Source organism: Epinephelus lanceolatus, chromosome 11 (genome assembly GCF_041903045.1).
Source record: "Epinephelus lanceolatus isolate andai-2023 chromosome 11, ASM4190304v1, whole genome shotgun sequence".
Taxonomy (NCBI): domain Eukaryota; kingdom Metazoa; phylum Chordata; class Actinopteri; order Perciformes; family Serranidae; genus Epinephelus; species Epinephelus lanceolatus.
The window spans coordinates 16,982,532-17,004,290 of NC_135744.1; the positions used below are offsets into that span (position 1 = coordinate 16,982,532).

Below are 21,759 nucleotides of genomic sequence, written 5' to 3' on the forward strand. Positions count from 1 at the left end.
CTAATCTTCGATTTATCACCATTGTATCAGAGTGGAGGCAGAAACCAGCCCTGTTGCTGGAAGTAAATGTTGGCACTGTATATTTCTGCTAACCACAGATATGTTGCATTTGTATGTTTCATATGTATGATATCAATGTTTTTAAAGTGATGTAGTTCTGATTACATGCAAATAACCTGACCTTGTAATTGGGAGGAGGAGGGAATGGGGGATGGCACAACAGCTAGGTGAGACAGCTGCCCAACTTCAGATCACTGCAGCCTTGCAACTGGGTGTTTTTTTAGTGGGGTCAGCGGCATTTCAGCTGTGATTTTGCCATCAAAAGTAGGTGCTTTTCAGCGAGACATCTGTGTCATTTTCAGTTGTGACTGTGCCACCAAGTACAGGTGATTTTTAGTGAGATGTCTGTATTTGTAGCTGCATTTGAGACAATGGTGCATTTCTAGCAGCAACTGTGGCAGCAAAAGCAGATTATGTTTTGGCAAGACATCAGTGGCATTTTCAGTGGCAACTGAGCCACCAAAAGCATGAAATTTTTAGCAGGACATGAGCAAATTTCTGGCCATAATTTACAACCAAAAGTGTGTGCTTTTTTAGCAAGACATTGGCAGTGTTTCCAGCCATGATTGTATCACGAAAACGGGTATTGAAAGCCCAAACATCTTTACTGATCTTTACTTAACCATAACCATGTTCCATTCCACGATGTTCCATACATATAGTTCTCAGAGACGTACAATGCCAACATTTATTCTGGTGAATGGGGTGCAGATATGCCTCCGACACTATGCTTGCCACACCACATTTTTTTGTCATGTGTTAATTTTGGGTGAACTGAGCCTTTAAGCTGCCTCTACGTGTTCCTGCCTATATTTACTGGTCAAATCATTTAGCTGCATTCCTAAAAGCAGCCTAGCAAACGATTAATAGGCTATACACCATTTAGACTGCATTAAGCCTGCAAATCACTTAGCAACTCCAGTTTCACTATTACCATAAAGTTGCATTTACCGTAGAATCTGCCCAGACAGAGTCCATTACAGTCCCGTCAGACACTACAGGACTGTGATTAGGTGTTTTTACTCCTTTGAGGAACTTGGCATAATTACTGCTCTTAGACAAGATCTCATCTCAAAGGTATTTTAATGCCCGCAGTCAAAATTGTCTACCTCATCACTCCACGAAGACTGAATTAACAGCAGATGTAGTGAGACTAGGCAGATAACATCTCCATTCATTTAACTTTGTGCTATAAAGCAGAGGGCGCTTTAGTCACTGCTGCGGGCCAAGGCTGTATTTTATCTTATAGCTCCTGGGGCATTAACAAAGAGTGGTGTATGCTTTTAAAAGCTGCCTTTAATCAGAGAGTGAACTATGACTGTTTTATGCAGGGAAACCTTTTTGGAGACCTTTTGTCCATTGTTTGGGAAGACAAATATCGTTGTCTTTGTGTGGCGGGAGCGAGGGCAGGAATCAACAGCTGCAGCTGCGTTAGTTGGTTAGAGAGATGCAGTGTGTTTAGGCCCGGGGCTGTTGACTTACCCCTGTTTGACTGCTTTGTTCTTGTTCACATCGATGGTGGTGATGGAGTGCTTGGCGCCAGACTGCACCTCCCAGTCCACCTTCCACTGGGCGTTCTTCGACTTGGTCTCCAGCAGGTTCACCCCTTTCTTGGCTTTGACCCTGCAGGAAATGGCGAGGGAAAAAGAAATGGGACGAGTCAATTTTATTAGAGGCTGTGATTTATGTGCAAGGTCAGAGGTGAGCGCCCTCTGTGTGCAGCAGTCCTCCTCCTTGTATTGCGTCATGGCAAAAGCAATTCCACAGATGAATCAATAACAGAGATGAATGAAGATGACAGCGCAGTGATACATGAGACCAAAAGGCTTGGACCACTATAGGTCACAGTGTTCACTAACACTTTCTGTAAAATCAGAATCTACCATGCTTTATACTGCGCCCACTGGGCATTTTACAGTATTATTAACCACTGACGTCAGAAAGCTTCTAAATTTGGTTCACAGGCCTTGTGAAAACGTTTAGACGCAACTAATAGGGCATTTGATTTCATATAAATAACAAATTAAATACAGTTGGATTTCCTATTATGGCACTTTATTAATTCAGGGGGTGAAATCCTCCTCCCACAACCCACAGTTCCTCAGGGAGAACACACTGCACTGCAGGTAGGTCAGGGTTTGCTACAGAACAGGGACTCTGGAACTGGTAGGGATTCACTTTTTTTTTGCTCAAGGACACTTCAGTGGGGAGAATGGTTGAACCTGGAAATCACTCATTATCCCTCTCATGTTATTTTAGGTGTTCAGGGACTGAAATACACTGAGTGGGAAATAATGAGTGCTGCAATGTTTTATTAGTACATGTCTTTAAAAATTAACTTTTCTGTGTGTATCTCTCTTTCAACAGCTTAACCCACAAACTACTGGACCAATCAGCCTCATATTTTTTGTGCAAATTTATGACTGTACGCTAAAGGACCTCTCCTGGTTGCAGTGATTCGTAATTGTTATAAAACCTGTTTTATTGACTGTTTTTTAATTGTCACTGACTGCTGACTCCTCACTCCGCTTAACCAGCCAGTCAGGGCTGCAAGTTTTCTGGAAATTGGTCTGGCTAAAATCAGCAAGAGTTACCATCTGTTGCTGGCCACATTTTGGCCTTTGTTGTGGCTCAAAATCTGACATACGTAGAAAAGTCTGATCTCCAAGGAGATCTTATACTTATGTGGAAAAAAGACAAAATTAATACTGTTTAAAGTCGTTAAAAACGATATGGATCAAAGATTTGTGGCTGTTTTAGTCATTAAAAATATATTAATCCTCATAATTACATCATATCCACACTTAACATACAGTGCCTGTTCGCAGGAGAAATTGATCTGTTCTGTGCAACACGCCACAGATCTGTCAAAAAATAGACCCAGCGTGTATTTTCTTTAGTTTCTGGGACACTTCTGAAACGTGCTGCCGCACGTCTGCTGGAATTACAAGAATTATCTAGAGTGGCCAAGATCAGCCTGATGCACTTTTCTATTTTTTTAATTATTTATTTTGCTCATGAATAAATGCGCACACACACACACACACACACACACACACACACACTTTACTTGAAACATATTGAAGAAAACATACTGTAAAAATTATTTATATCCCTCTCTTGCATTATATGTCCAGGGAATACACATTAACAATTAATCTAATATACATGTGTGTAACCTTCCAAACATGTACACTCCCACTTGCAAACTTAAATACAGACACAGACACACACACACACACACACACACACACACGACAGTAATCTACACATACATACATTCATAACTTTACAGTGCCTACAAAGATTTTTCATGTCCACATACTGAACATGCATTTGTGTCAACAGTGCACACATAAAACAAACATGCAGATGCATAAATCTGCAGCATCTGCACATACATTTGTTCCACCCATTCAAAAATAAACAAGTATATGTTCTCAAACCTGCCTGCTGAGAGAAGAGAAAACTGAAGCTAAATACAGTAAAATATATAGTTTCATAAGAACTAGAAAAAAAGAGAAGGGCAGAGAGGGGCACAACCTAACACGGCGTAAACTGTAACACTGACTTTGTAAAGGCGCTGTATGTAAGAATGTGGCCAAAACGGTTACTGCACTCAAATTCAAAATACTGCCGCGAGTCGTGTCCGCCCCCCTCCCCTACAGATTCGAGGTTGCTGGACAGCGGCACGCTGGAGACTGATTTGTTTGCCCACGGGCGGCTGCCGTGGCAGGGCCGCGTCGCCGCGTCCATGATCTTCGGTTTTCCAGTGGACTGTTCGAGCAAGTCCGACTTCTCTGCTGCTAACGCTGCTGCCGGGATACAGCTGAGGAGGAGCCGGCTGCTAATGCTATGTACTGGGACACTGTTAATGCTGCTTACCGTGCTGCTGTAGCTCAGTTGTAACTGTAACTGATGCTGAGACTCCACTGACTGCGTGACTGGTAGACGGCGGTGGGTGGCGCAACAGGCCAAAACACAAATTCAAAACATAAACATGATTTGCGGACTGTAAAATATTTTTTTAAATGCGAGTATTCTGGCTGTACTATTGTTGTCGGTGAGATCAGTATGTTATATGAACATTATTTCTTAGTCTCTGTGACATATTAGGATGATTTTACGACTATTTGCTTTAGATTTCTTACATATAGCTCCTTTAAGTAGCTACACACGGTCAATTCTTTTGTGCTTCTGGCCAGTTCACTACAATACCACCAAAGAGTGACCCGCAAAATTCCACAGAGATTGGATATGTTTCAGTGGAGTTCAGTGGTTTTTGGCCGATCATGATCTGAATGACTGTCTTGTTGCCTAAATCAGTGGTTCCCTACTGGTGGGTCGTGGTCCAAAGGTGGGTTGTGGATCCAATCAGCAAGGACTGCCAGTGACTCACAAATGTGTCTGTTTGTAAAAAACGTACTGTTTTTTTTTTTTTTTTTAAGTAATGTGAATTCCCCGCACAGAGCTTTTATTTTGAAGCACCGTTTTTTAAGTGTTACAACTGAGCCACCTATAGCGCCTTTTCTCTATTTTTGCACTCCAAACTTCTGTTCAGTTTGAACTCATGTTCTTAATTATATGAGATTTACTTTGTATTTTTAATTTGCCAGGTATCATATTGACACAGTTTCACAGTCTTGTCAATATTCATACATTCAATACTCATATTTTGTGGATCTAGGTTACCCTGTCTATGTGCATCTTTTGGTCCAGCTATTGACTACAAATGATAGGATACCTGTATGGATACCTGTCCTTCCCCTGATGTAGATGGAGAGCTAGTTTATCTACATATATCTATCCATCAATCTATCACAGATGAAAAGATAAAAATACTACACAGACTGTGTATTCGTCTATGTGTTGATCTTTCCGTTCATGAAGCACTGGTGGTTAGTTGAGAGATATACAGATGTTTGGATATCTATCATGAAGGTCACCAGACTATCACAGGGCTGACACATAGAGACAGACAACCATTCACACTCACATTCACACCTACGGACAATTTAGAGTCACCAGTTAACCTGCATGTCTTTGGACTCTGAGAGTGAGCTGGAGTACCTGGAGAAAACCCACGCTGACACAGGGAGAACATGCAAACTCTGCTCCACTGCAGCAAGTGCTTTGCCATTTCTAAAAGAAAGGTTGGGTTTTGAATTTTAATTTTTCACATCTAAATGTGACAATGTTAAACAGCACAAGTTAAATATTAAAAAGAGCTTAATAGTGGCTGTGATAGTAAGCAGGGTTACAGAGGAGCGGAGGATTTTATGGTGAGAAATTCACTTTCCTGGTTCATAACTGCTGAAACTGATACAGAATTTAGATCATTTATGACAAAACATTTGGCTCTGAACAATCTGCTTTGTTCTGACTGTGTATCTTGATGACAGCGCTGGTTTCCACCTTAAACTATGAGGCTGTCCAAATCAGGGACGAATAATTTGAAGTTTTCTGTCAGCTGGGTAACAAACGAGTTCTGGCAGCTGTCCTTTGTGACTTTACCGAGACGTGCTATTAAGGTGTCCACTGACAGAATACGAAATAGCAGAGAGGAAAAACAAAAGCACTCTGTTCCCAGTTATTACTCTGATTCTGGTTATTTGACCACAGAGCCACGCCCGATCCCTGCACTGACGCATGATGCAGACAAGCGGCTCGTACACAGACATGTGGAGCCAATGGAGATTATTGATCTAATGGTCTCGTTTTCATGAAACAGAAGACAGAGATGAATTATTAAAATATTTGGTTTTTGTTTGTCTGCTTTGTGCCGTCAAGACAATTCATTAATGACCACACTGGAGGCTAAGATAACTTTACTCATACATTATGGTCACGGACAGTAGAAAAAACATTTAAATTCTGTATTAAACCTCATATTTTAACAATATGGAGAGCATGAGACAGTCTTGTGTAGGAGGTTGTCCCGTTACGAAAATAAGAGTGCCAATTTCTGCCTTCCTGCAGGCAAAACTCTGGGGATCTTAATGATTTTTCCTTGTTTACAGGAAAACACAGTGCCGGTTTTCTCTTCCCGCCACGAGATCACTGCATTACCACTCCGACAAACAACAGCTTTCTCTGGACAAACTCGCTGAGAGCATTACCCAAATCATATTTTTCTCTGAAGTGTCTCATTTACATTTGGTTGAAAGTTTGAGGTTCCTGCGACATCTTCCACATCGTTCCATTTATTTCTTTGACAGATAAAAATTCTGAAGTCCCACTGAGGTGTTTCCATTTGCTACGCTAACCTGCGCTCAGTGCATCGACCACTCATCCATGATTTGTGAAAGCAATTGACTTTCAGCTGGAGCTGTCTCCCCTTCTTCAGCCTGAACAGGCACACAGCTCAAACACAATCTGGGTTTTAATGTAATCGCCACCGTTCACAGTTTGCTGCTGACAGTATTTAACAACTGATTCAGGGACACTGTGCAAGATAATTATAACTATTAGTCACTGAGTAAAACAATTTGAAATAAGTTTAAACATTGCTTCTTCCCTCAGTTGAACCTTCTGTATACACAGCTCATGGAAGTGTTTCAAGTCCTCCAAACCTAACGACAAAACAGGTCGTTTGACATTCAAAAACATACTCGTGTGAACGTGTTCTGAGAGAGTTATAATTCATAACCACATAAAACATGGTGTTAAAATAATCATTTAAGTATTCACCCATAAATGTCAAGTTATTTAACTTGTATAACACAATGAAGATGTTGAGGCAGAGGGTACTGTCTGTAGCTCTGGCTGAGGGTGAGAGGCTGTGTGGGTACGTGAGACCCTAAAAAAGAGGGTGGATCACGGGGAGTACCACCAGTTGGTCCTGGAGCTTCGCCTCCATGATGCCATTTCCAGGCATATTTTAGGATGACTCAGGGGAAGTCTGACAACCTGCTGTCTATCATGGCGCCGTATAGCTGTATAGCTCTGGGTACCACCAGTTTCTCCTCCATTGTTTACCAACCGTAAACTTGTTGTCGTGACCACCACAGAAGGCCCGCCTCTCAAATCATCTGATTGGACGATGGGAAAAAAGATGACGAAAAATAAAAAAGTCGTAATCGTAACACAGTGCACAAATACATCTGCATCTGTACCTCAAACTTACAACTCAAAAATCAATAATAAATGCAAACGTTTCTGCTGATCATCTCCTTTGGAAATAGGGTCATTCTAGTACCTGTTGACTCAGCTGAGGGATACATTATGAAAGCATTTATCCAACTTGTTGAGCCCTTACGTTACATTAGTAATGCCACCAAATGAAGCCGTGCACACTATCAATATTTACAAGACGGTTTTAACACCATATTAAAACCAACTATATACTGTAGACTAAACCTTTTAAATCTGATCTTCACGAAAGCGTGTGCCGTCCTAAACGTGCCGAGTCTGGTACAAATCCCCCCGATCAAAAAAGATGTATTTTACTTCTCCAATTTGTTTGAAATAAACAGCTGGAGCAGTTCTTACAGGTTGCAGCTTCTAAAACATTGTTTCCTGTTATTGCAGCTCTTATTGTCTTCTTTCATCAAATCCCCCACATTAGAGAAAATACAGTAATTATCTGATACAGCGCCGTCAAGGGGAGATGAAACAGAAATATGTAATGTTTAAGAAATCACCCTGATCAAGCGTGTTGCCTTTGATGTGAGTTGAAAAGGGGAAACGTAATGCCCTCAGACTCTCACTAAATGAGGTGACCCAGTTGCTACTTGATCACTGTAGCTTGTAAAAATACTGATCATAAAAGAGGATAATTACACATTATTGTGGGGCATAACCATTTCCAGTGCATTTCCTGGTGAGGATGCAGCCGTGGTGAGTAATACTTGTATTTATATTCATTACCTACACTCGCCAGCAGCTTATAAAAGCCACTACATATTCATCATAATCTTTTTTAGAGAGCCTGCATATTGCACAGAACCAATGTTTTTAATCAGACGTTCCTTTTCACAGACTCTGCTTCATTTTTGCGCCACAAATGAGAGGGGATGAAGCATTACCCACGGGAGCGCCACATGAAACGGGCTCCCATTGAACAGTGTTAATGCTGATTAATGAAAGAGCATTGCAAATGGAGAAGCTGCACAGCAGTAACCAGCAATAATACACGCCCAAATTCTCAGAATCTCTGCGAGCTGCGGCTGCTGCTGTGACGCAGGGAAAGTGGAGAGGCAGGGTGAGCCACTTCAGCTAAAACAGAGCTATTACTTACTCATTCCACACAGATGCCTTCTGCTATGGCAACACCTATTAGACTCCGAGTTGGCTGACGGACTGCTAAACAGGAGAGCTTTTGGTCAACACATTTCAGGCCAGATTTCTGAGCTGCCTGTTTCTGAGCTCCCTCGGGTTATCAAATTTAGTCTTGTTTTTAGTGGTAAAAATAAGCAGTCCCACCGCGTGCAGCAATCACAACACACTGCAATCAATCAATGATCAATACCAAAATTACTGTGATTCTGTAGTCTGCTATCAGTGCCTATTTTTCAGCCAGTGCAGCATTTGGAAAAAAAAAACCAAAAAAAAAACACATCACATGCTGGCACTGTGAGAGACTTTTAAACATCCATCTGTCCAATAAATGCATTTTTAACTGCTGTGCAGAGAAATAAAACTGGTGTTAAAGACAATACACATACAAATGTACTCAACAGTTCTTCCCTTCATTATGTTGTACGCTCTGCGCTCTAATTACCGCATCCTTGTCTCGTCTTTGCAGCTTGCTGTGTCTCCGTGGTGCGCTTGTACTCGAGAGTTTGAATTGCTCTCCGCTGGGCACACAGGCCCGTAGCCTCATGACCCATTTATGACATTTGCTGCCAGAAATCATGTCAACCGCCGTGCCACACGCTGTCATTTAATCTAACTGGCTGCTGTTAATAAATAAAATATGCAAACCAGGATTAAGTCAAATCATAGCTCCCAAGTCTTTAATTTTTCCTTAATGGGCCTTTTAAAGAGTATTTATTGAACACATTTGAAGAGAACGTCCCCACAGGCAGAGCAGTCACAAAACTGGATTTTTTTTCCGAGGACATAATGAGACTGACTGTAACAAATGCATTTTTAGACTTTAATCACTTTAAATCTTGACAGTGAAATAAAATTTTAATAGTCTGGACGACACACGCGTACTGTATAGGATTAATCTGAATGTTCATTAAAACGGCTAACTGACAAGCTTAGAGTGGAAGTCAGGGTACAGTGGCTGGGATGTGCCAATTTAAGGAGCAAACATGATACAACTGATGCTTTTCTGGAGAGTTAAGACGAGTGTATACTGCGATCAGACAGATGATGCTCGACATATGCCTTAAAAATGTCACAGAGAGAGTTGAAGGCTTGAACAACCCCCTTGTGTCCTGCAACATGTTGGGTTTCCTTTTGGAGAAGAGCACTTAACTCAAACACATTTTTGGGAAGGAATATTTAGTGAGAGTCAATGAGAGGCAAAGTTTAGGGGCAGGGGTCAGCTACCTTTAGTTAGCTACTTTTTGTTTTTAAATTCTTTTAAAATTGCCTCCATTTCTTATTTTCTACCCTGCTTAAGCAGAGTAAGGTCACTCCATTCCTACCTGACACTTCAGGTGTCCATTACACATTGAACGGGGATCTACTAAGGATAGAGTTTTTGAGAGACTCGCATGAAAGTAAAAAGTGTGTCAGCAAATGCTGATCTCCCCATTACCTAACATGGCCTGCTGTGGGGCCTTTTATCTTACTCGTTCTCCCTAAAAACGTCACTAACCACTCACAAATTTCCCTGGCACCGTAATGGTTTCTTTGCAAAATACCAGGCAGCTCTCGAGTGACAAACATGGCTTCACCCTTGGATCACAAGCAGCAATCTTATCAATCATCTAAAGCACTTTGATATCTGTGGTGTTTCTCGTCACAAGTAAACAGCTTTGAGGCTTTCTCGACAGCGGCACGGAGACGTACAGCTGGAAAGCCAGACGGGAGGGTGAACCTGCCAGGGACAGACTCTTTAATGGGAGGCTCCAAAAATTAGAATATGGGAAGCAGGGGAAATATCGCAGAGCAGATTACAAATTTGAAACTGCAGCTGCACACGCTGAAACTGATTTATTTCTTGTAGGTGGAAATGAGCAGTGTGGTGCAGTGATAAATTTGTCTCCTACAAAGTATGGCGTAGTTAACAACAGCACAGTCCTAGTTAATAACACCCCACATTACCTTACAAAACAACCAGACTAAGTGCCAAGCATAAGTGCTTGGTTTTAAAGTAGCATCAGCAGTGTTTTGTTCCAGCTTACACTGCTTTGTAATTAATACAAACAATAAAGTCACATTCGAACAGAGGAGATGAGTAAGCCAGATAATTATAGCAGAGATCCTCCAAAAACATCTAATGCTGAGGTAAGATATCACCATGCCAAAGACTGCAATTATAAAACTGCTTTGTCATTTTCTTTTTGTCTGGAGACTCTCAAAGTTGGGTGTTTTTATGATGCTATTGCTCCTTGTTAGCTCTGTCCTCCACGGTTATGCTCGGATGGAATAAGGAGGCCTGACAATGACAATGACTCTGACTTTTAAAGGGACAGTTCACCCTCATATCAATACATATCACATATTTGTTTTTACCTGTAGTGCTGTTTATCAATCTGGATTGTTCTGGTGTGAGTTGCAGAGTGTTGGAGATATCGACCGTACAGATGTCTGCCTTCTCTCCAGTATCATGGAACTGGATGGCACTCAGCTTGTGGTGCTCAAAGAGCCAAATAAATACATCTTAAAAACTCAGCAGCAATGTCTCTGTCCAGAAATCATGAGCCACTTACTCAAGACTCAAGATGTGCCTAAACCAAACCTCATATACACAGTACTGTCTGTAAAATGTCCTGTCCTCTACATATGTTAAGTACAAATGTAACATTGTATGGCTGCCCCCTAATGGTCGACCAAATGTTAGTCGACCAGAAAGGTCATTAGTCGGCAAGATTTCATTGATCGCTTAGTCTCAGGTAAAAAAGAAATGTGAAACTATTAGGAGCTGCGCCTTGTCAAAATAATCAAAACCTATATGAGTGGACCATGTGGGAATTTAATTTGAAAGGACAGACATAAGAAGTGGTCACACTCAGCAGTCAGACAGGAGTCAGGTTAATTTCCAGGGCTGGTACCTGCGGTTATTCCACAGGCTAGTTAATAACATGTCGGGCAGGAAATCCAAAGTGTGGGATCATTTTGAGAAGGTGAAGGACGAACCCAAGGTGATATGTAAACTCATCTTCATTGGTCGACTACAAACATGATGTATCATCTGAAACATGGAAGTAGCTACATGCCCATTAGCCCACAGTGTCATTAACAGGCGGCTCGCTCAGTGTGTGACGTGCACTTGTAGATAAAATATCTACAAATCTTACAAGCAGAAGAGATTTGTTTGGGCCAAGAAACACAAGGAATGGACATTAGACCAGTGGAAATCTGTGCTTTGGTCTGATGAGTCCAAATTTGAGATCTTTGGTTCCAACCGCCGTGTCTTTGTGAGACGCAGAAAAGGTGAACGGATGGATTCCACATGCCTGGTTCCCACTGTGAAGCATGGAGGAGGAGGTGTGATGGTGTGGGGGTGTTTTGCTGGTGACACTGTTGGGGATTTATTCAAAATTGAAGGCACACTGAACCAGCATGGCTACCACAGCATCCTGCAGCGACATGCCATCCCATCCGGTTTGCGTTTAGTTGGACGATCATTTATTTTTCAACAGGACAATGACCCCAAACACACCTCCAGGCTGTGTAAGGGCTATTTGACCAAGAAGGAGAGTGATGGAGTGCTGCGGCAGATGACCTGGCCTCCACAGTCACCGGACCTGAACCCAATAGAGATGGTTTGGGGTGAGCTGGACCGCAGAGTGAAGGCAAAGGGGCCAACAAGTGCTAAACACCTCTGGGAACTCCTTCAAGACTGTTGGAAAACCATTTCAGGTGACTACCTCTTGAAGCTCATCGAGAGACTGCCAAGAGTGTGCAAAGCAGTAATCAGAGCAAAGGGTGGCTATTTTGAAGAAACTAGAATATAAAACATGTTTTCAGTTATTTCACCTTTTTTTGTTAAGTACATAACTCCACATGTGTTCATTCATAGTTTTGATGCCTTCAGTGAGAATCTACAATGTAAATAGTCATGAAAATAAAGAAAACGCATTGAATGAGAAGGTGTGTCCAAACTTTTGGCCTGTACTGTATATAATTAAATAGTTAAATTAATATTGTAAACATGCGGGTGACTAGTCGACTATGGCCCTAAACGACGACTATTGGTTGGCGAGGAATTGGGTTGGGTCTTTTAACGACATGATAAATACTGAATATCAGCAGCATATTATTTTCAAATCCAGGTTTTTAAAAGTCAGATATCTGAGCATCTGATGAAGTCATCTTTGAATCTCTGGCATCGATCAATAAACCCATCCCTAACCCAGCAAATACTGTATAATCATAATAAGATGGTTAAAATCAGCTCCCCTTGCTCTTTAAGGAAATATTTAACAGCTGATGTTAAAGTTTGCTGAGAGTGAATATCTTCAGAAGGCCTCAGGGAGCATAGAGGCAGAAAATTAACTATATTGTGACGCTACATGCCTGAACACGGGCATTATCTTTCCGTTTCTTCATCACATTCAAAGGCTGCCCAAACATGTGTGACAGAAATGCACTGGGGGAGGACTTTTTTTTCCACAGGATTAACCACCGGCTGGTTTTCAAACATTTTCTCTCTCCGCCTTTGAACTACAGAGACGCTCCCACTGCTCTCACCTTATAAGCACAGGCCTTCTTACTCTGAGGACCAAGTCTTGATGAATAGCTTCAGCACCTTCTAAACTAGGCCTTAGTTCGCACTTATCTCCCCCCCACCTCTCTGTGTACAGAAAAACACATGAATAAAATAAATCATTGGTGATGTGTGATACTGTCATTTCTCATATATGAAAAATAGTGGGAAAGAAATTTTTTTTTTTATCTCTTGTTGAGAGTTTCTCACAGAAAAATAAGGAATTCCTGCCAAGGGGTTGGTGTGTAGTAAAAAGAGCAAGCTCCACACTCAGCCGTGCACTATCAAAAGACTTCGGATCAACTTGTCCAACTTTTCCATTAGCTTTGTAAATAAATAACTTGACAAATGTTGAAACATTTTCTGAATATCAAACATAAAAGAGGAGCTTTTTAACCCCAGCCTGTAATGCTTTCATCATACCAAATTAAAAAGCATTACTGGGAAAATATTGCAAAGTGTTTCAAAGAAATGTCATGGCTGATGATGACATATTTTGCCTAATGGACAGGATTATTTTACATTTATTATGTTGCTGATATTTAACACAAATCGTAACTGAAATTGGAGGTGAGCTTTTCGCAATGTGTTGCTGTGGTGCTCGGTTAAAGGTCCAGTGTGAAGGATTTAGGGGGACATATTGGCAGAAATGGAATATAATATAATAAATATGTTTTCTTTTGTGTATGATCACCTGAAAATAAGACTCGTTGTGTTTTCGTTACCTCAGAATAAGCTGTTTATATCTGCATAGGGAGCAGGGGCCTCCTCCATGTTGCACTGGCATGTTTGTACAGTAGCTCGATTGGCCTTGACCCAAAACGGGAATCCATCCCCTTCAGCCAGCCTGGTCACCACAAAAACAATGGAGCAACACCAAATCTGCCTGCACCTCCTCACTACTCCACGTCTGCCTGCGAGACATTTTCCAACTTTTTTCTTTTTCTACCTCTGCTTCTCCCGGTTTGTGCTGTTGGCTTTGTTTTTTTTCTACCCAAAATGCACTGCGCTCTACGTCACTTCCTCTCTTTGGTTTGCTGGATAGTCCCTTTGCATTTACCATTGTAAGCGAACCGCACCAGGGTTCAATAGCAAGTGAACCGAGACCCTCAGTTTTCAAGCGGACCAGGGTTCGCCTGTTGGTCCACACCAGAGTTCGAATGAGCGTTCACACCACTCCAAACAAACCTAACTATCCGTGGACCAGGGTTTGTTTAAAGTGGCCCAAATAGGGCCAGTGTGAATGCAACCAGAGCAACTCTGAGCAAGGAAGGGACAGAAACTTTTACCATAGTGAGGAAGTGTGGTCGACCCCATTGCTAGGTGTGATGCAGTCTTTAACAGATGTGATTGGTTGTCACAGACATGCCCTTTTGTGAGCCTACAAGGTGTGGACACCTAGTGGGAATGAAATGAACTGCTGACTGTGAAAGTGTTGTCACTGTGTGATCACTCTGCTGATGGAAGGTTGAGACACACTCAAGTCATCACTGCTGCACGGTTGCATTTTTCTGGGTTTTCGAATATGCTAGTGTTGTGATCATTTTTTTTCTGGCCTTAAAACGTTATAGCGTTAGGTGGGAAATTTGTGCGTATCCCTAATGAGATCAACCACACATATTATCCCCGAACGATCTACTCTAAAAAAAATAGAAGTCTGACAGTGTAAGAATGGTTATCACATTTTGGAAAGGCAAGTTTCTTGCAATATTATGGCCAAAACTACTAAAATAATATCCAGAATTATCCTTTGAATAAGCTAAAAGGATTGGTGTTAATTAATTATTTAATTATTTATTAAATTACTACACGGTGCTAGACCCCCCCGGCCTCTTTGACGGCCACGTCTGGCCCATGTATTTGAAACACAAGAACATCATCATACATCATCATAAATTATTATTTAATTAATTATATAATTAAAGTTAATTAATAGCACTGATGGCACACAGACATAACTTCAAGCTGTAAAATGTCACGTTCTTTAGGATAAAGAAAGTGTTTTTGCATTGTTGCCAATTAATTTAGAGCATTTTTACAATGCTTAAACAAGAGAACTAATGCCAGAATCATTAAAGATGTCCTTCCCTTTGGGGTGAATACCTCTTACTGATTACAACCCTCCCCTCCACGCACCGTGAAAGGTCAAACTAGATCCAGGGCTCTGCCACCAACAAAAGTGATTCTGATGAGAACTTGATTTTTGCCGGACCACTCCCTCAAATTTATTCTACTTTCTGAGCTTCACCAAATACAACTCCCCGCTCTGGTTTGTGCTTTTCATCAAGGCCTGACTACAATTCCCTTGTGAAATTATCAAATGAAACGACCAAGACCTTCCTCTCTGTCTGCCAGCCCCAGACAGATTGGACTCCCGTATTTGGCATTCACAAGTGGCATGTTATGCTGCCGAGTGGGAAGCCGTAAACAAACATTTGATAGCGGATGGCGGTGACAACAGCCCACAGAACACTTGTAGTGCCACCATTGGTGAGCAGAACCCTGATGGATGGAGTCGAGATTCGCGGTTGTCCCTTTAGCGATGCACAGATGAAGGCAGAAAAGTAAATAAACAACTAAAATGTCAGCACTTGAATGTCTCAAAGGCATTAGCTGCACTCCCTTTTGCATTACAGCAGAAACAGGCCATCGCCCCAACAGCTAAATTTGGCCAGCAAAGCCTGCCCCCCCCCACACACACTCATCTGTAGGCAGAAGCTCCATTAGTTCCTCTGAGGGGGCACTTTACAGACAACCTTGCCACTTGTGCTACTGCAGACACAACAACGTCCACTCCATGAAGATATGTATAATTCACAATAAGTGCACATTTTTATTTGTCCTTGGCCAGTTGAGGATATGGTGCTTTTATGTATCCAGTGACATGAGATTCAGTCACATACTCTGCTGTGCACCGTGTTTCAGCTTCAGCATGTCATGTTTACAGGGGCCATTTTAAAGCAGAAAAGGTTTGCTGCTGGTTTTTAGAACCTTTCTGATGCTGTCAGTCAATGTCACATTCAAAACAAATATTAAATCATTTCTCTACCACCATTAAAACAGGGAAAGATTAAACTGACAATAAAGTAATGCTGCGTTCCTTGGAAGTCAAAGGTTGGATCTTGGAATGATGTCAAACCTAAGTTGATTGTGTTCCACTACAACAAGTTGGAAAGCTTTAGGTTACCAGGGTAACCCCAGTTCTTTGATAACTGAGTCACGCCTGAAGGGGCTTTCCATAGTGAAATAGCAAGCAAGGTTTTAAAGAGAGCCAAGATGCCGTTAGCAATACCAGTTCAAGCCAGGTTAGCCCCTGTTAGCAATACCAGTTGATAAGAATGCATTTCCCATATTTTGCACATCCACATCAATTTTTTTGCACGTCCATTGAAAGATGTAGGATGGAATTGTATGTGCGACTGTTTCAATGAGACACCAATAAGACATATGTGCTAATAAACTACATACAACTACAGGTTTCACAAGTGTTGATGCATGGAGCAGCCATCTTGGTTTTTGTGGTCAGAGTTGGTGAGGTTTCGTTGACTTTTTGAGTCAGAAATCTGATATCAGAAGTTGTTCCAGATTAAATTTCCGACTGGGAACTAAAAAATTATGACTTCATAGTGCAAATGGAACGCACAATAAACTAAATCAAAATCAAAAATCAAATGTATAACCACGCTCAGGAAGTTCTTATTTTCACTGACAACTCTAGTTAAACTGAGGAATTGTTAAGATTACAGTTATACTGTACCTGTGGTACACATCTTATGCTGACTATTATTTTTTTTGTTACTTAACCAGAAAAACCTCTTGAGATTAAAAATCTCTTTTTTAAGAGTGCCCTGGCCAAGACAGGACAGCAACATAACTTACAGACAGACAACATAGAACAAAAATGTACAGCTCTAAAACAAGCAATAAAACACACAAAATAAGATTACTACAAAGAAAAGCCAAAATCAGTATAAAATCAGAAGTAAAAGTAGAAATTAACCATAAAAATGCAAAGAAACGCAACTACACAGGATTACAAAGGCCGGCTAAGACACACTGTGACATTAGCATATGAAGATTGTGTACAAATTCCTGCAACAGTGCCAAGAAAATGGAAAGAATTCATGGAAAGACTGACAAAAGAGGGAACTTCTTTCAGTTTTGTGTCTCCTGGTCTGCCAGTCAAACAGCAGAGGAAAACATTTCTGTGGTGTGTGTGTGTGTGTGGCTGTGGAGGGCCATGTAAAAAATCCAGGGGCTGCAGACCCTCCCAGCACTCTGCTGGATCCCTCTCTTTTTACAGTTTATTTGGGATAAAGAGACAAAAACAATGTAGTTAGAGTGAAAGTAGTCACCATGGCTCAACAGAAGACCCCGAAGTCCTGTATGGAATCCAAATATGATCACTTGGAAATGCAAAAATAAAGATGTCACAGTAATTGCCAGTGTTGTGACATCTTGACAAGTTTGACAGTTGACAGTGTCTGGGAAACGCAGTGCAGAGATACTGCTGTAATGAGCGCTTAGCACATAAAAAAGTTGATGCCTAACGCAACAAAAAGTTTTGTTTTACTGTAGAGCTCCACAACTCCATCTCTATTGTGTATGCATGATGACAACCCTCGCACCTCATGGGTCCCTAAGATCTCATAACCGCCTCACTAGCTTCAATATGAGCACACAGCTCAGTAGTGCTTGTCCTCAGCACAAAAAAGGAAAAAAAAACAATGTGCTCATCATTATGGCCCTGAGACAAGAGAAGTGTCAATGTCAATATGGGGGCTGCACAACATTGTCAGTCATGAAGACCGGAGCAGCCATCACCACAGATGTTCACTTGGCAGACTGATGCAAATGCTCATTATGAGAGTCAGACGAAAGAACACCCATCTGACAGTAAACAGAGAAGCCAGGCCATGTGAGAGGGCTCGGCCAACGGGGACATTATCAGCAGCAGACTCAGTAATTCAGCCATTTCTGACTGAAATAAAAAAGCCAGCAATGTGCGCCGCAGTATGGCCCAGTAGTCAGGATCTGGCCTAATCTGACAATTCACTGGAGGAGAAAAAAGGAGTGGAAGGCAGGAAAATCATTTAGTTGTTTTGATGAGAGGCTTCTCCGGAGCTGCATGGATAGATCCTTGTAACTACTGATCTAATAAGGCGACATTTAGACACTGTTTCTTATATATGTAGTGATAGCAACGCAGACAAAAAAAAAGGCAGTGTTTTTTAAAATGAAAAGGAAAAGCAGAATGGTTTTTGTAGGATAAACAAATACTTGCAGCCATGCGAACAATCTCTCTGTACCGACTCCAGTGATGTCTGTTGCTATGGAAAAGATCTAGACAATATAATTACAGTGTACAGGAGTACAGGAGAGGGTTTTAAGAGGCTCAACGTTTTCTTCTTAAGTTTGGATATCTTAGAAGTTTAAATGTCAGTTGTGTTCCTACTTGCTTTGGCTGGATTCTGGCTTCTCCCTGCAAAACTCAATTACAGGCCTTAAAACAGAGGCTGTTTGTCTCTGCAGTGGATGAAAAGGGTCTTGTGGGGGGGTTTTAGCTTAAAAGGGTTGAGGGGTGTACAAAGTCTCCCTCAGGGAATTCCAAGCTGCTGTGTGCAATCTGTGCATATGGACCATAGGCTGTGTGGGCAATCATTCGCAGTGCTCGCCACCGCTGGTTTTCAACCTCTGATTTGGGAGAAAGTGTGTGTTTTTACACACATTTTTGTCTAATAAACAAATGCAAATGAGAAACAAAGACAGGACACAATGGCAAGACCTTTCACCCAGCCCAGTCACCACAAGAAAATTTTGGTTTGTATGATTCTGCAAACTACAAATACGTTACATTTGTACATTTGATGTGTATCATATTAATGTTTCTAAAGAAAGTAGTATGTGACCCGATTTTGTCTTCTGAAGGAAGAGGGGAAGGTCTGCCAAGCTGCAGACCACCGCAGACTATTGTTTGAGACCAACAGACAAGACCGGTTGTGATTTAATGAGTCATTGCTGTGTTTCCAGTGGCTTTTTTGGCACCAAACATCGCTGTTATATAGCAACCCATTGCTGCTTTTCCAGCTGCTTTTTAAGAACTGAATGTGGGTGTTTTGTAGCCCCCCCCCACAGTGTTTCCAGCAGCTTTTTAGGCACAGGAAGTGAGTGTTTTTTAAGGCCTAGACACAGCAAACTGACTTCAGCAAACTCGCTGCAACAAAGGCTCCCTGCTGCGTCACCTGACGTTGCCTTGTCTCAGCCAGAAAGTTGCACATGAACACACCGCAAAGACTACAGCTGATGGCTAGCCAGCATGTACGTTCTGCACGGTGGTCATCTGTAACCCTAATTCAAAAAGGGAACCTTGAAGACCGTCCTCATGCTAGTTAGCCAGTTAGCACATTAACAACACAATCCAATGTTGAAAGAACAGAGCATATTTACGGTGTGCCAGTGAATAATAACACAAACCATCATTAACTGTTGCTGCTGAAGAGGTTAAAGTCTAAAGAAAAAATATTTTACCTTGTGTAACAAGTTTATTTGATCTCACTCCCTCTTGATTTTAGCTGTTGTGTAATAATTGACTGGCTCCACTGTCGCTGATTCAACACACTAAACTGCCCCCCCCCCCAAAAAAAAAAAGCCGACGGGGTCGTTGGTGTGCACCTACTAATGCCAGAGTTATACCTCTGTGTCGAATTGACGCCATACCTATGCCGTAGGCTCTGTGTCCAGCAAAAGTCAATGTCTGTGAATGTTGAGAGTTATAGTGAAGCTGATTTGTGCACTTGTATTTGAAATAGTCTCTATTAAGCCATGTTTAATGTGTGTTTAATGTGTGTTTTGAATCAACTAAACTTTACAGCACTTCACAGAAACATCTGCCACTGACTAGTGTTTTGGAGGTGTCTGTGACACAGACACACCACCGCACAAGTCTAAATGCTCATAACGGCGTAGGACACGTGCGTAGGCTACAGCATAGGCTCTGCTGCACAAGTATAAATCCCCCTTAAGGCGACAGACGCTCACCAACAGCCAAACATTGACTGACAGCCAACCATTGTCCTAGTGTGTCAGGGCCTTTACTAGAACAACGCTGCTTTTTCTGCCAACACTGTGCCCCCCATCTCGGAATTTAAGTCAAAACATGACTGTTTATTAACCATAACCAAGTAGTTTTTGTGCCTAAACCTAACTACATGTTAAACACCGTGTCACTGAAGTGTAAAGTTTCAATGTATCCGCTACGAAATAACATGCAAATGTAATGTATCCCTGGTTTGCATAAAAGTACAATGCCAATGTTTTTCCCATGATTTCATGCTATGTCCTGCTGACCACCACCAAACCACAGAACCAAGCACCTCAACTAAAAATAAATATATTTTTAATTCAAAACAAGACAAAAAACTAGAGAAAACATCCTGTTCTGCCTCAGAGATATGTTTTGTGTGATCACAACCTGCATGATTCAGGCTTTTTGCCTCACCTGACCAACATTTACCTTCATACATTGTGAACATATGGGCCGCCATATGATGGAGCAGAGCAGATGGAGTTGCATGACCTGCTGTATGTGACCTGATATCAAAGCATTACTGTACTGCTACTATGCAGCCATTAAATCTAGCTGCCACTGGCTGTCCCAGTGCTTCTAGCTCTGTGTGAAAACACTGATGTTCATGTTGTGACCAGATGTGACCTTGGCAGACATGCTGTCTATAGTGCTCAGACTGGCTGAAAGTAAACACATTAGACTTAAACCATGTTTAATTTAGCCCTGGAGGGATGTGTCTGAAGTGAGAATGCAGTCGGACCACACACAGGAGAAAGGGCTTAGAATTGCACATTTAATTAAGCTGACTGGCCAGCATCTATTGATTTTAAATGCATTGTAAACACCTTTGATATTTGCTCCTAGTTGTGGATAAACTACAGTACGTTAGGGCTGCAATTAACTATTGTTTTCTTTATTGATTAAAGTGCGGATTATTTATTGACAAACCGATTAATGGTTTGGTCCATCAAATGTCATAAAATACTGAAAACTATCAATCAAGTTCAACCTGCGGTTTACTTTCTGTCAAAAGTAATAATATCACTTTACTCATTACTCACTGCCAACAATATTTTCTTACACTACTCGTGACATTTCTTTTCTGTTACATCCCATAAAATTGGTAGTTGTGAATCTTTTCTGCAAATTCAGATGTGTGCCTCTGTGTGAATGTCAGGGTAATTGCTGGCTAAGGCCAGAGAGCTTCTTTGTTACCTGTGGGTTTTCTGTTGCCTGTGACCAGTATTTTCCCACAGCTCTACCGGAAAGACTGAGCGTCACTCGTGGAGCAACATTTCATCCCCAACATATCCAGCCACAAGCTTCATTAGTTCTTTGTAGCTCAGCTGCCCACGATCCAGTTTTGGTTGTTCAGCCAGTGCAGAGCTACAGCTGACCTCCGCGTCCGAGGAAGGTTCACCTTTGGTGGGGTGTATTTCCTGGAGCTTTATGTTGTTGCATTGTTGGTCGTAGTAACCGAGGTGTTTCAGACCAGAGGTTTGAGAACGTGTTTTCGCAGTGCAAAGAGTTTTAGTACAACTACCTTCAGCAACAGTGTTCTTGTCATCTTTCTTCCCAACAAAATCAAAGTAATGGGATTATTTCCAGCTGCTAAGGTAAGCATTTCCAACTAGCTTGCTGTTTTATGACGTGCTTGGGCACATTACTGAAATGAGTCTGCTGATGTGATGTTGTATTTCAAGTCAGTAGTAATCTGATAGCAGAACCAACACTGTAATGACGTGTTTGGTTTTGGGCGAACTGTAATATTATTACTGAAATTTTATTAGTAAACAGTTAC

At 41.5% G+C, this 21,759-nt stretch overlaps 1 protein-coding gene across 2 annotated transcripts in view; it reads right to left on the minus strand.

Moving 5' to 3' along the window:
• Positions 1-21,759, minus strand: part of tmem132e (transmembrane protein 132E) — a 555,530-nt gene that overhangs the window by 93,230 nt on the left and 440,541 nt on the right. For both annotated transcript variants that reach the window (XM_033642168.2, XM_033642158.2), the window contains exon 3: positions 1,543-1,683. In XM_033642168.2, the coding sequence (XP_033498059.1) occupies positions 1,543-1,683 (141 nt within the window). The remainder of the gene's footprint in view (positions 1-1,542; positions 1,684-21,759) is intronic.